At 41.5% G+C, this 12349-nt stretch overlaps 1 protein-coding gene across 1 annotated transcript in view; it reads right to left on the bottom strand.

Moving 5' to 3' along the window:
* LOC124133202 overlaps positions 1 to 12349 on the bottom strand; it is an 88164-nt gene that overhangs the window by 20112 nt on the left and 55703 nt on the right. Inside the window, exon 4 of the mRNA XM_046497491.2 lies at positions 2305 to 2385. Coding sequence (XP_046353447.1) covers positions 2305 to 2385 — 81 coding nt within the window. The remainder of the gene's footprint in view (positions 1 to 2304; positions 2386 to 12349) is intronic.

The raw sequence follows: 12349 nt of genomic DNA on the forward strand, positions 1-12349 counted from the left end.
TTGTTTAACGCCGCACTCAGCAATATTCCAGCTATATGACGGCGGTCTGTAACTTATCGAGTCTGGACCAGCCAATTCAGTGATTGATATCATGAGCATCGATCTACGCAACTGGGATACGATGACATGCATCAACCAAGTCGGCGAGTCTGACCACCAGATTCTGTTAGTCGCCTCTTACGACATATTAAGTGAGTTGGGTTTACAGTATTTCGGTCATATCATGTCGTGTGAGCTTAACGTGAAACAATAATCATGAAAGGTTCAGATGTTTATCTTTTTGGCGAGACCCATGAGCACGGGAATGATACTGACATACCAAAGATAATAATCAGGGCAAATTTGGGATACGAACCACGATCACAGTATCCTGGTAAGTCAAGGGACGTAACCCATAGAGAATTCTGTCGTCCTGGACACTGGGCCACTATGTCCATATAACCAGGACACATCTGGGATTCGAACCACGATCACAGCATCCTGGTAAGTCAAGGGCCGTAACCCATAGCAAATTCTGTCGTCCTGGACACTAGGCCACTATGTCCATATAACCAGGACACATCTTGGATTCGAACCACGATCACAGCATCCTGGCATGTCAAGGGACGTAAAACTGTACAGCGAATTCCGTCGCCCCGAACCAGTGGGTCGTTATGTCCCGTAACAATACACATTAAAGCATGTAATAGCATTGTCCACTGTGCCTCCTTAATCATCATGCCACTATAAAACCCTGTATCTCTCTAAAACGTCACATAAAAGTGAGCGCTGGGTGAAACACGAGAGAGTGAGTATAGTTTTACGCCGCTGTTAGCAATATACCAGCAATGTGACGTCGGGGGACACCAATGGGCTTTCGTGACACATAATACTCATGTGGGGAATCGAACCCGGATCTTCGGCGTGACGAGCGAACGCTTTAACCACTAGGCTACTAAACGGCGGATGAAACAGTAATACCATTAACATAAGGAGAAGCATTATTTCCTTGACGAATTGATGGACTGTTTTCTATACACCAATTGTCTATGAAATGATACACTGCACAAAAACAATGACCTCTCCTCATGGAAGGGTGACACATGACTTTACTTGTCAGACCAATGAATCAACAAGGATTCATAAATAGTTTTCCCTTTTAGTTTTTCTGCATTTCATGAAGCCTATATCTATCTGAATAAACAGTGCAATATAATGTCCAATGACTACGAAATTGGACCAACACGCATTTTGGTCACCTCAGATATTCATATACAAACCTATATTTGATCACTTAAGTAGAAATGCACGCTAAACGAGATATTAAGTCATATAATATACAATATAGATGTTTCCTACGTCTGTTGAATAAATCACCATAAACTTTAAGGTAATTTGTGCTGCAGTGATGTACAAGTAAATAGCTTTTTCTTCTAAATAGGTCATACAATTGCAATTATGTTTCCTTGGAACAGAAGATAAAAATGTGACTTGGAGCATCTGGGACCATGAAAGCACTGTGTGGAGTCCCAGATGGGCATAACATTTGTCCTCCTTGCACTGATGCCGCCGTCGCTGCGAGGAGCGTATGGTAAGCTATTCTCCCAACACTGTCTCGAGTGAGGTAAGCGTAAAAAGTGATCGATGTTGCTAAATCCTGGTACCACGCCTTTAGATGCTGGGAGGGCTCTGCAGAACAATGACTGGATTAATGGGTTAGAATACTCGCTATCTACCCTCGCCTCATCGAGAGACATCCCGTGAATTGCAAGTGGTCGCTATCAAAGAACACCCTTGCTCCTTGGCCCATGTATCAGGGCTCCGCCGCGTCTATCGGAATTCACGCCGCTCCTCCTCCTTCTCCTAAGGTGAGGTCAAGAGACAATGTCATGTCTGACAGAACGGGTGTAATACAACCACAACGAGTCGTGTTCTCAGCCAGAACTACATGATACGGCAGCGCTATAGATGAGAATCTGGCTGTCTGCTTCTCGTCATAATGTAAATACGACGATAATAGGGAGCCGAGCGGCAACGCGCAAGTCCGTGTTTGTGGAAGCTCACAGACCCCGAGTTGATATAAAAGAAACACATCTTAGACCAAGAAGGTAATCCAAAGCGTGTTTTCAAACACATGAGAGTTGCAGCCGGTCTCGGCGAGATGAAATGCTGCTTATATATTCCCCCAACGCGTAACTCCGTCTTGCGCTCGACCTTTAGGTAGGGGAGACAATATAAACAAACGTTATGGCATATTACACGTGTTTGCTTATATTGACCCCACTCCCTACCATGTAAATGCCCTGTTCTCTACAAGTGACTCACCTTTTACAATGGTGTGAAGAATGTCGTCCCCGGTGATTCTGCCGCAGACGTTGGGGAGCTTGTCGTCTCTGGTACAGTAACCTGCAAGATCAAACGCACACATTAAACACTTCGAACACTCTAATCCGTGGTGGTCCGGTTTCCAATTGGCTCGAGGAGGGCAGACTGGTGACAGCGAATATAGACGATCAGGAGGTCTATCTGGCCCGGGACTTGGCTGATTGTGTCCACTGTGGGACGTTGCTCATAATATCAATCACTGGTTTGGTTGTCCAGACTTATTAACAGTATGCTGTGGTGTAACACGACTATTGCAGACTGCGGCTTTTTACAATTTTTTTAATGATACAATAACCACTAGGCTATCCAACCACCCCCATACAGACTGATTTAGAGTCTGGTCATTTATTACTGTGGGTGTGGGTGGGTGTGGCGGTGTGGGTCGGGGTTTGGGGTGTGGTGGGGGTAGGCGTGTGGGTGTGGGTGTGGGTGGGGGTGGGGGGCATGAATTGATGTGTGGGGCTGGGGACGAAAAGAAAAAATGTTACTTAAATGGGGAGTGTGCCCGCAAACGATGATAAAGTTAAAGACCATTATCCACCCCCACCCTCATCCCCACCCCACTCTCCCTCCCCATACATGACCAGTCCCAATGCAAGAAAAAAGTTCAGTCGTACAAACGTATGTCATTGTAATGACAAAATATATGAATACGTATATTAGACATATCTGCAGTCACGAATCCTACATTCATAATACAAGACAGATAATTTACACAAATATTTCTTTAAATACAAAATGAATTATCATCTAAAACACTGCAATGCAATGCTGTCATGTACAGGAACAAGCGTCAAGTTTTTCCCGACCAAAACACGACTAAAACGGCAACAAATGTTCCATTACATCAGGCAAAACGCCAGCCCTACAAGAACTCCGCACACTGCGGTTGTGACGAGACATGAGAAAGAGGTGTTAGCACGGAGCCCTGTCGTATGAAGTCAAATAGATTACCGATGGTTAGCAGTGGGAGAAAGGCCCCTCCCCGGGTAGACAATTGATGTGCTTATTGCATCTTCGGTGTCGCTGTATCTACAGTTATTGTCACGACCACAAGCAGTGGATTGTTTGTTGGAAACCCCTAATGTGATTGTTGGCCCCAGAGGCAAAGATTTCTCGCTTTACATCCATCACTTTACATAGGATGAAGAAACATCACAGATTTCGGCCCTTTCATGTGAGAGACGCCATTAAATAATTATCATACGCCGATGCGTGTCATGCAGGTTTTCTATCAACGACTGAAAAAGATCAATGCTAAAGAATTATCGCTGTAAATTTCTTTACGATTGAAATTCAATTTCCATAGAGGTTTTTCTGCTGGAGTTCATGTGTCAATGCTCTGTATTTGAGGGTATTTACCATACGTGTTCAGTAACAGACAACTGCCGTATAATATGTGCGATTCTCTACCAGTTGCGTTCAGAATATGCATTATTGAAATTTATTCCTGTCATGGAAAGGTTGGTACGAGTGGGGTTGTGGGTTGTGAACCTCCAGATCAGCACGAGGCATGATGACTGTGGAGGAGAGACAGATCTGCAGCCGGGAAGCTGAGTCTCTGATGTGAGCATGAAACCCCATTGGCAGGGGATAATTAGCACATATGAACATTGCTGTAATCTTGCTTACTGCATGCTTCTGTGATACTGTAATGTAATAGGTTATATGTAATATTTCTGACTACAGGCATGCCCGATTATATATCTGTAATATTGCTGACGACATGCCCAGTGATATATCTGTAATATTGCTGACTACATGCCCAATGAAATACCTGTAATATTGCTGACTACATGCCGAGTGATATATCTGTAATATTGCTGACTACATAACCAATGAAATACATGTAATATTGCTGATTATATGCCCAGTGATATATCTGTAATATTGCTGACTACATGCCCAGTGATATATCTGTAATATATTGCTGACTACATGCCCAGTGATATATCTGTAATATTGCTGACTACATGCCGAGTGAAATACCTGTAATATTGCTGACTATATGTCCAGTGATATATCTGTAATATTGCTGATTATATGCCCGGTGATATATCTGTAATTTTGCTGACTTCATGCCCGGTGATATATCTGTAATTTTGCTGACTTCATGCCCGGTGATATATCTGTAATATTGCTAACTACATGCCCGGTGATATATGTGTAATGTTGCAAATTACATGCCCGGTGATATATCTGTAATATTGCTGACTATATGTCCAGTGATGTATCTGTAATATTGCTGACTTCATGCCCGGTGATATATCTGTAATATTGCTGATTATATGCCCGGTGATATATCTGTAATAGTTCTAACTTGATGACATAGATACATGCTCACAAATCCCCTCTATACCAAGGATTATTGGACCTATTTTATGTCAATTCCCACATGACACATCAGTGGTAAGACAATACAGTTTAAGAGCTTTTCACATACCACTATTATTTATGCTGTGTGAAAAGAAATATTTCCCGACCTTTTAGCTACATCACTGAAGAGGGACAACAAGCGCGATCATCACTGTGTGAAATGATTCAGCTAGCGAGAGTCTCGTTGTGGGGGTCATTCAATACAATATGGCACTATAATCCTCCAATACAATCTGGCGTTATAATCCTTCATGTAAAAACTGCCTGTGTAAAATGTGTATGAAATGACGCTAAGATCGGGGCATTACAACTCCGCGTTCCCTCTGATAGGGCTATGCAGTATCGGGTTCACATCAGATTCAAAGTCGAGCGCTTAAGAGCTTGCGACAAAACGTTGGAGCTCATTCGCCAGCTCACGTAAATAATTGATCTCTTATTCCCTTTCCTTTGTCATTCAGATATAACTGATGAGAGTCTCTTGTGTTTAAAGAATATTTATTACCAGGGAAAGTGGGTATCAAAGTACAGCGATACTGAGTGATTCTGCTCGGAGCCTGACAATAAGACTCGACAATGGCGGGGAGCATATTAGAGCAGGGGTTCATTTTCATGTTTCTCGTTGTCAGTACGCCCGCGTGTTTACTACAACCCTAAATAAAGGGGGATTTTGTTATCCCCACAGACTCAAATTTGAAATCCGACCGGCTTTGAAAAAAATGCTAATTTAGCTGCTACGAATCAAGAGTTGCACTCCCTTGATATAATGATGCGTTGCCAAAATAAATAGTTGCATGGAGGGTGAGGCTGGAATGTGTGTGTGTGTGCGTGTGTATGTGCGTGCGTGCGTGCGTGAGTGCGTGTGTGTGTGTGTGTGTGTTTTGTATGTTTATTTGTTTTTTAACGTTTTTTGTATCTCAAATTCGCTGTGCGGAGTTGCGCCCCTTTGGCGTTCCAGAATCCAATGGTCGTGTTTCAAATTCAAGATGAGAGAGAGAGAGAGAGAGAGAGAGAGAGAGAGAGAGAGAGAGTTGGGGGAGGTGTTAGAGTCATTACATATTTTAAGGCCGAACTAGACAAACTTCATTCTGTACGATTGTTAAAAAGCTTTCAATCAACTTTTTTAATAGAAAAATACCATGATGAGCAAGTTAAGAGTATTGTTACCAATCATTTTATTATTAACACTACTGTCAAATTCTATCATGTTTGCACCATGAACCAGAGGTATCAAATTAATCAATAACAACTATATAGATTAATAAATAATGACAACAACCCACGTTCGGGAAAGTTTAGCCCCTCATAGGGCCCTTAATGAGAAAATACTACTTATCAGTCATACGAGGCACTCCAGCTAACATCTTCGTCCTCGCTCTCACATAACTGTCGGTATGAATAATACAAAACACGTTAACATTTCCTTCCGAAATATGAAACACTTTAACTATTTTGATCATATCAACTATTCATGCAACCAAGCCATTAACATTTACCATGCATGTTGACATATCTATATTGCAGTACATGATATTCACGCTGAGCTTCAGGGACTACAAGATTGTTATTAATAATATATGGCAAGGTATCTGCTTGAGGTGATCAAACCAGAGACCCACACACTGTTATACGTCATCAAACGTCAGTATTCTTTTACCGTTTATCATTATGAATATTAAAAAGGAGTCCATTAGCATAGATTCATTTGCATAATGACTTGTTATCACGTATCTGGTTGAATCTCAGGAATGTGCATATTGTTTCAAGTACCTATGGGAGTTTAATATTTAAATAAATATAATAAAATATCTGTCTAATGTGTATTTGTTATTTCTTGCAATAAAATATCTAATTATTTGATGTACCAAAATTCAAACATGAAACTTAATGATAACTTATTAATTTGAACTTTTGTCTATTAATTATAGGCTGGAGCTGCATCATTTTTTAATATTCGTTAAAAAAACAATATATGTTCTTTTGATCCACACATATCATATCTGGCCTGAAGTGGGGGAAGATGACGACGAAATAATGAAAGAAAACAAAATCTTTATTGTTTTATTTTATTCTTCATGTATACTTTCTGAATAATGCAGATGTAACAAATACAACTTGTTTTCATTCGTCTATTATTCATCGAAACAATATCATGGATAACGCACAGATGTATAAAACCATACGGAGCCTTCTTTGATATGTATGGTTCAAGGAGTCCGTATCACCGAACGTGACGCTCTGGTGCTTTGTGTAACGAACTTCTCCGCACAGCTGATATATAGCCATAATATGACAAAAGCAGTCAATTATTCAACCATTTCTTCACACTTCATCTGAATACATGAAGACATTTTTCACACAAGCCTTAAAATTTAAATTTAATGTGTGAAGGTCGATTCTCTAAGGGCTCCTGGTGCGTTTGTCCCTCTGTGAAGTAAGAGCGGCCATTGTGAGGTCTCAGACGGTGACGGCGCTTATGTGTTTATCGCTCGTTATTGACTTATTACTTCAATATGTAACATGACCTTAACAATAATGTGGAGAAGTGGGCCTGACAACGTCTAGCCACCTCTCACTTTCGCTTATTGCACGTACATCATGAAAACACAACGATACATAATGCATCTTGGTGCTCTTATAACGTTAATCTTAACGGTTGCAGGGTTATCATTGGGACAAGCAACGCGTTCGCTTATAAAGGCGTTACTGTCTGTTTCAAAGAAGTGCAAGTTTTACATGCTAAATCTCTATGAAGTTTGTTTAAATTGTATTTGTGTTATGATATATTTATAATATGATATATGTAAAATAAGTGGACGTAATCTCATTATGTTTGAATGAAAGCAATATCGATTTTTACCATTTACATTAAAAAAATCCACTTACTTTCAGGGTGATACTCAATTCAAATATTTGAGATTGATTATTCTCTAATGTTCACGTTTTAGATTTATACTTAATCCAGATCTTTTCCTTTGTTTTCAAACTACTGTCTAGATAAAGTATTGAATTATTATTATTTACAGAATAAAATAAAAAAAGCAGCAAAGAGGGTTTGGGTGATCCTGGCATAGTCAGACTGGTAAGGCTCATCATCAGCTCAGAGCCCTTGTCCCCTCTACACGCAGCCGTGACAGCGAATGGGACTTCTCCCAGGAAGCGCTGCCTAGTCAAACCCACCCAAAACTTTTCGGAGAATGTGAAGACTCCCTAACACTGCAGCCTTCTGCATTACCCAGATTGTCAGAAGGGCTGTATTCCTGGTAGCAAACCCGGGTACTCTCCCAATGTCAGTCTACAGATTGGGAGGCACCAAACCTAAGGCACCGAGAACAAAGGAGAGTCGGACAACTTGGTTCTTGGGATGCAAGCGTGACATTTCGAAAGCGAGGTCCGCATATTTGCTATGTTTTCCCTCTATCTTGTCAATCACATTATTGTCTAAGGGGACAGAAAATTCAATGATATAAATGTTTTTATTGGATTTATCAAAAAGGACAAGATGAGGTTTGTTGGCCTGGATACGTCTGAGGCTGTAAATGGGCATATTTCAAAAGAAATTGTATTTATCATTTTCCATGACGCCATCTACATGTTCCGGGTCGTACCACAAGCATGGCGAAGACGGTAATAAAATGATCGAGCAACGCCATCATGTCGTTTAAGATACTGTGTTTGTGCCAAAGCTGGGCATCCACTGACAATGTGTTAGGCAGTCTCTTTAAATTCATTGCATAATCTACATTTCATATTTACATTTTGATGCAAAATCACACATTGACGGTTTGGAGTGGGAAGTGACTGGCCCTGAGCAGCAAACAGAAAACCTTCTGTTTCACTTTTCGAGCCAGATGACTTCATCCAAGCGAAGGGCTCGGCAACACACTGCACATAAACTCGATGCAGTGGTCGTTCAGATAGCCTCTCCTGGGCCGACTTGATATTGCACTTCGCTTGGTTGACACTCATTTCTGAACCGTCCAGCAGTACAGAACCATCAACATAATCAACACTGACATTGAGATTATGTCCCACATCCTGTCTCGTTTTAGGAAACAGTGTATTATTTTTATTATCATTATTATTAGAAACGAAGCAACTACATTTAAATTGAAAAGGAGCCCGGTGAAATGGAGTTTCAGAATCTGAATCTGTGGAAATCTAGACTTGCTTCATTTAGGGCTGTAGCATCACGGTAAGGACCGGGTGGAAGGGAATATAATATGGCTGACGGACTGTAAGACAGAGTAGGGTAGGGCTGTATGGCTCAGAATGCCGTTATACAAAGTGGTCTCAGCACTAAAGTGATCAGACCCGTGACGAGCCGGGGTAGAATAGCTCTTCAGCAACCCATGCTTGCCGTAAAAGGCGACTAACGGGATCGGGTGGTCTGGCTCGCTGACTTGGTCGATGCATGTAATCGATCCCAGTTGCGTGGATCGATGCTCATGATATTAATCACTGGATTGTCTGGTCCAGACTCGATTATTTACAAACAGCCGCCATAAAGCTGGAATATTGCTGAGTGCGGTGTTAAACAACAAACCTACCAATCAACTAAGGAGATCGTAACTCCCATACCTTAACACAGGCTTACGACAGTCGCAGTGATGAGATTGTTTTGTACAAAGGCACTCAGGGACTATACTAGCCATACTAGGGTGGGGCTGTACGGCACCCAGGGACTGTGAGACAGACTAGGGTTGGGCTGTACGGCACCCAGGGACTGTGAGACAGAGTAGGGTGGGGCTGTACGGCACCCAGGGACTGTGGACAGACTAGGGTGGGGCTGTACGGCACCCAGGGACTGTGAGACAGACTAGGGTGGGGCTGTACGGCACCCAGGGACTGTGAGAAAGACTAGGGTTGGGCTGTATGCTGGTCCAAGGAATGGGGCATACAATTAATAAAACGCCGATGGTAAATGGTATCGATGGTAAAATAAATATAGTGCCCACCCCCTCCCCCATTAAAAGCATCCTGTATGCACTTCTTCCAGTTTATCGTGTCATCAATATCCCTTGTCAGAACGATAACGTGTTTTCAAACTGTTACCCAAATTCTGAAACACTTGCTGGAATATTCAAGAACCTATGTTGACTATTTACAAAAGCAATCTGAATTATTCATGACAACATTTTGAAATTCTACTGGGTTCCCAAAGTATTTATAATACCACTGATACCTAGCTACCCATTGCTTTGAGGCCACATGGCACAGGTTACGTTATATAACATGTAAACATATGTTAGGTGGATCCACGAGCCCCAACGCCACAGAAATAGGCAATTTGTGTGTTCGTCTTTAGCATATTTGCCAATAAATCTTGGAGCAAGTGAGATATTTCAGCCATTTGTGCTCATTTCTCATGATTCCTGGTCTCCGTCGCGCTGTTTTATCAACTCCGTGTTCCTGCAATACTTTTCCTCATTGCGTCTGTCTGCCAGCGAGGAAGTATCGCCATTAGGAAACAGAGGCCCAAAGCAACGCGTGTGTGTCTGTGTTTATGCGTGTTTGATGTGTATGTGAGTGTGTGTGGTGTATAAATTTGAATTCGTGTGTCCTTGATTCCACAGCAGAAGAGGAAAGGGTCTTTTGCAAAAAACCTTCAATTGTTATAAAGAAATGTTTCAAAGACTAAGTGTTAATCTGGACTATACATTTCGATGTACACAAAAAGAGAAGAAACCCCTATGATGGTTTGCGACAGATGATATAAGAGCTCATGGTTTCATCCCTTCCACCATCACTACATATTCCTTCACACCTGAAACTAACATAAAATCATCCGATCGCTCATTATCCCTAGATTGGACCGTAAATCGTTTATAATGACAGATTCGAGCACACAATTACGTGTATATATAACGGACGCCCCTCAAACCCGTTATAATGACTCCTCGTGATGTAAGATGGAACGCCCCCTAGCGGCACACAGCAGATGTGGTACCGGAAGTCGCTGTATAGATATCTCGCGAGATCTGGCAGATAAGAAACCAACTCCGAATTATGTTTCCCGAATCCCTGCCACAAACCGGTTTTATATTTTTTGTTAAATGTTAAATGTCTGACTCCTCTCTACATATTTAGTCGGTAGCTTCTATCACGGGAATTACCCTGAAAACAGAGGAGGTTCCTAGCTGTAAAAACAACCCAAGGCCAAACAACACGTGGGGCATGGTTTGGATGTCGTGATAGGTCCCACATGCATACCGTTATCCATAGACTAAGGTCTCCGCATTACCTTCACATTAACACAAGCAACAGGTGGGTTGGAAGCATGAAAAACAATAACAGTCATTAAACACTTGTCATTTATCGGTTTGTTCAAGTATCATATTTCTCGTAATTATTCCAAACTCATGATCTAAAAACGAACTTATAAACAACAGCGGTGGTGTTCCACAAATCAAAGTCTGCCAATAACAGGTTTAGGACGAGGGGCCAGGTGCTGCTCAAAAGACTAATGGTCTTCATTATTGTGTCTTCATTGATTTCGCTGGCATTAAGTCGTAACTACCTTCTGTCGAGGGGCGTGTTTCGACCCAAATGACTTCGTCAATCGAAAACCAACTGTCGTCAAGATACCCCCCACCTCCGGCACTGCTCCCGATGTAAATAGACCACTATATTTAGTTCTAATTGAGGCCAAAGTTCAAATTTCTATTGTAGTGATTCCTTTTATGGAGGAAACCCATTTGTCCATAACTCTTTGAAACCTAGCATCTTGTAGCCAAGTCTTTTACAGTTCAATACCAGAGAAAGCGGCTGGCGTACCAGCAACACACACATTCAATAGGATGCTCCTATTCCGTAACGTCACCAGACAAGCCTTGCATGATATGAGCGTAAAGACCGCGACACGACTTCTCTCCTGTATTGTGCTGGCCTAACCAAGCTCAGCCACAGCCAGTCAATGCAGCGACTTTCTAAGACTCTCTTCCAAAATCGAATCAAATTTACTCCGTCTGTAGAAAAACGACCTGTCCAAAAAAGCTTAATTCGATCGATTTTGCCGATGAGCGTTGAAGATATAATTTCAAGATGTTACCCCGTTGCCGGTGGCATGTTGTATACCAAGGCCCGCGTGTAGATTTTCCCCCTTTAATGCACATAGCTACCATGAACCTCAAGGCGATAAAAGTCGCCATATTTCCAAGACCACTACCATTAGGGTTAAAACGGGGGGCGCTAACTTTCATTCGTCTCAGATGGTACCACAGTGGCTCACAACTAGCCTGTGTCAAGCAACAGGATTCACTAAACGACATGGCGACCTTGTATACAGTGTCTTGCTTTAAAATCAAATGTAATTTAAAATTATTTATTGAACAATATGTGCTTAAATGAAACCTAATGATAAATTCATAACTTCACGAACTAATAATTGTGTTCTGAAGTATTAAACTTCAGTTTAAAGTATCATCGACATCATATGAAAGAAGTTCTGTTATCACGGAAAACAAAATCTATATATAATTTATAGAACTGGAAGAACATTAACGTCTACTCACATTGTTTCATAATTATCTGCCGAACTGTTGAACACGCATGACTGAATAATTAACTTGTGAGTATTGAGGCAACCCCTCATATAGACCATCTAATAGTG

Source organism: Haliotis rufescens, unplaced genomic scaffold (genome assembly GCF_023055435.1).
Source record: "Haliotis rufescens isolate VD_foot unplaced genomic scaffold, xgHalRufe1.0.p SCAF_2, whole genome shotgun sequence".
NCBI classification, from domain to species: Eukaryota; Metazoa; Mollusca; class Gastropoda; order Lepetellida; family Haliotidae; genus Haliotis; species Haliotis rufescens.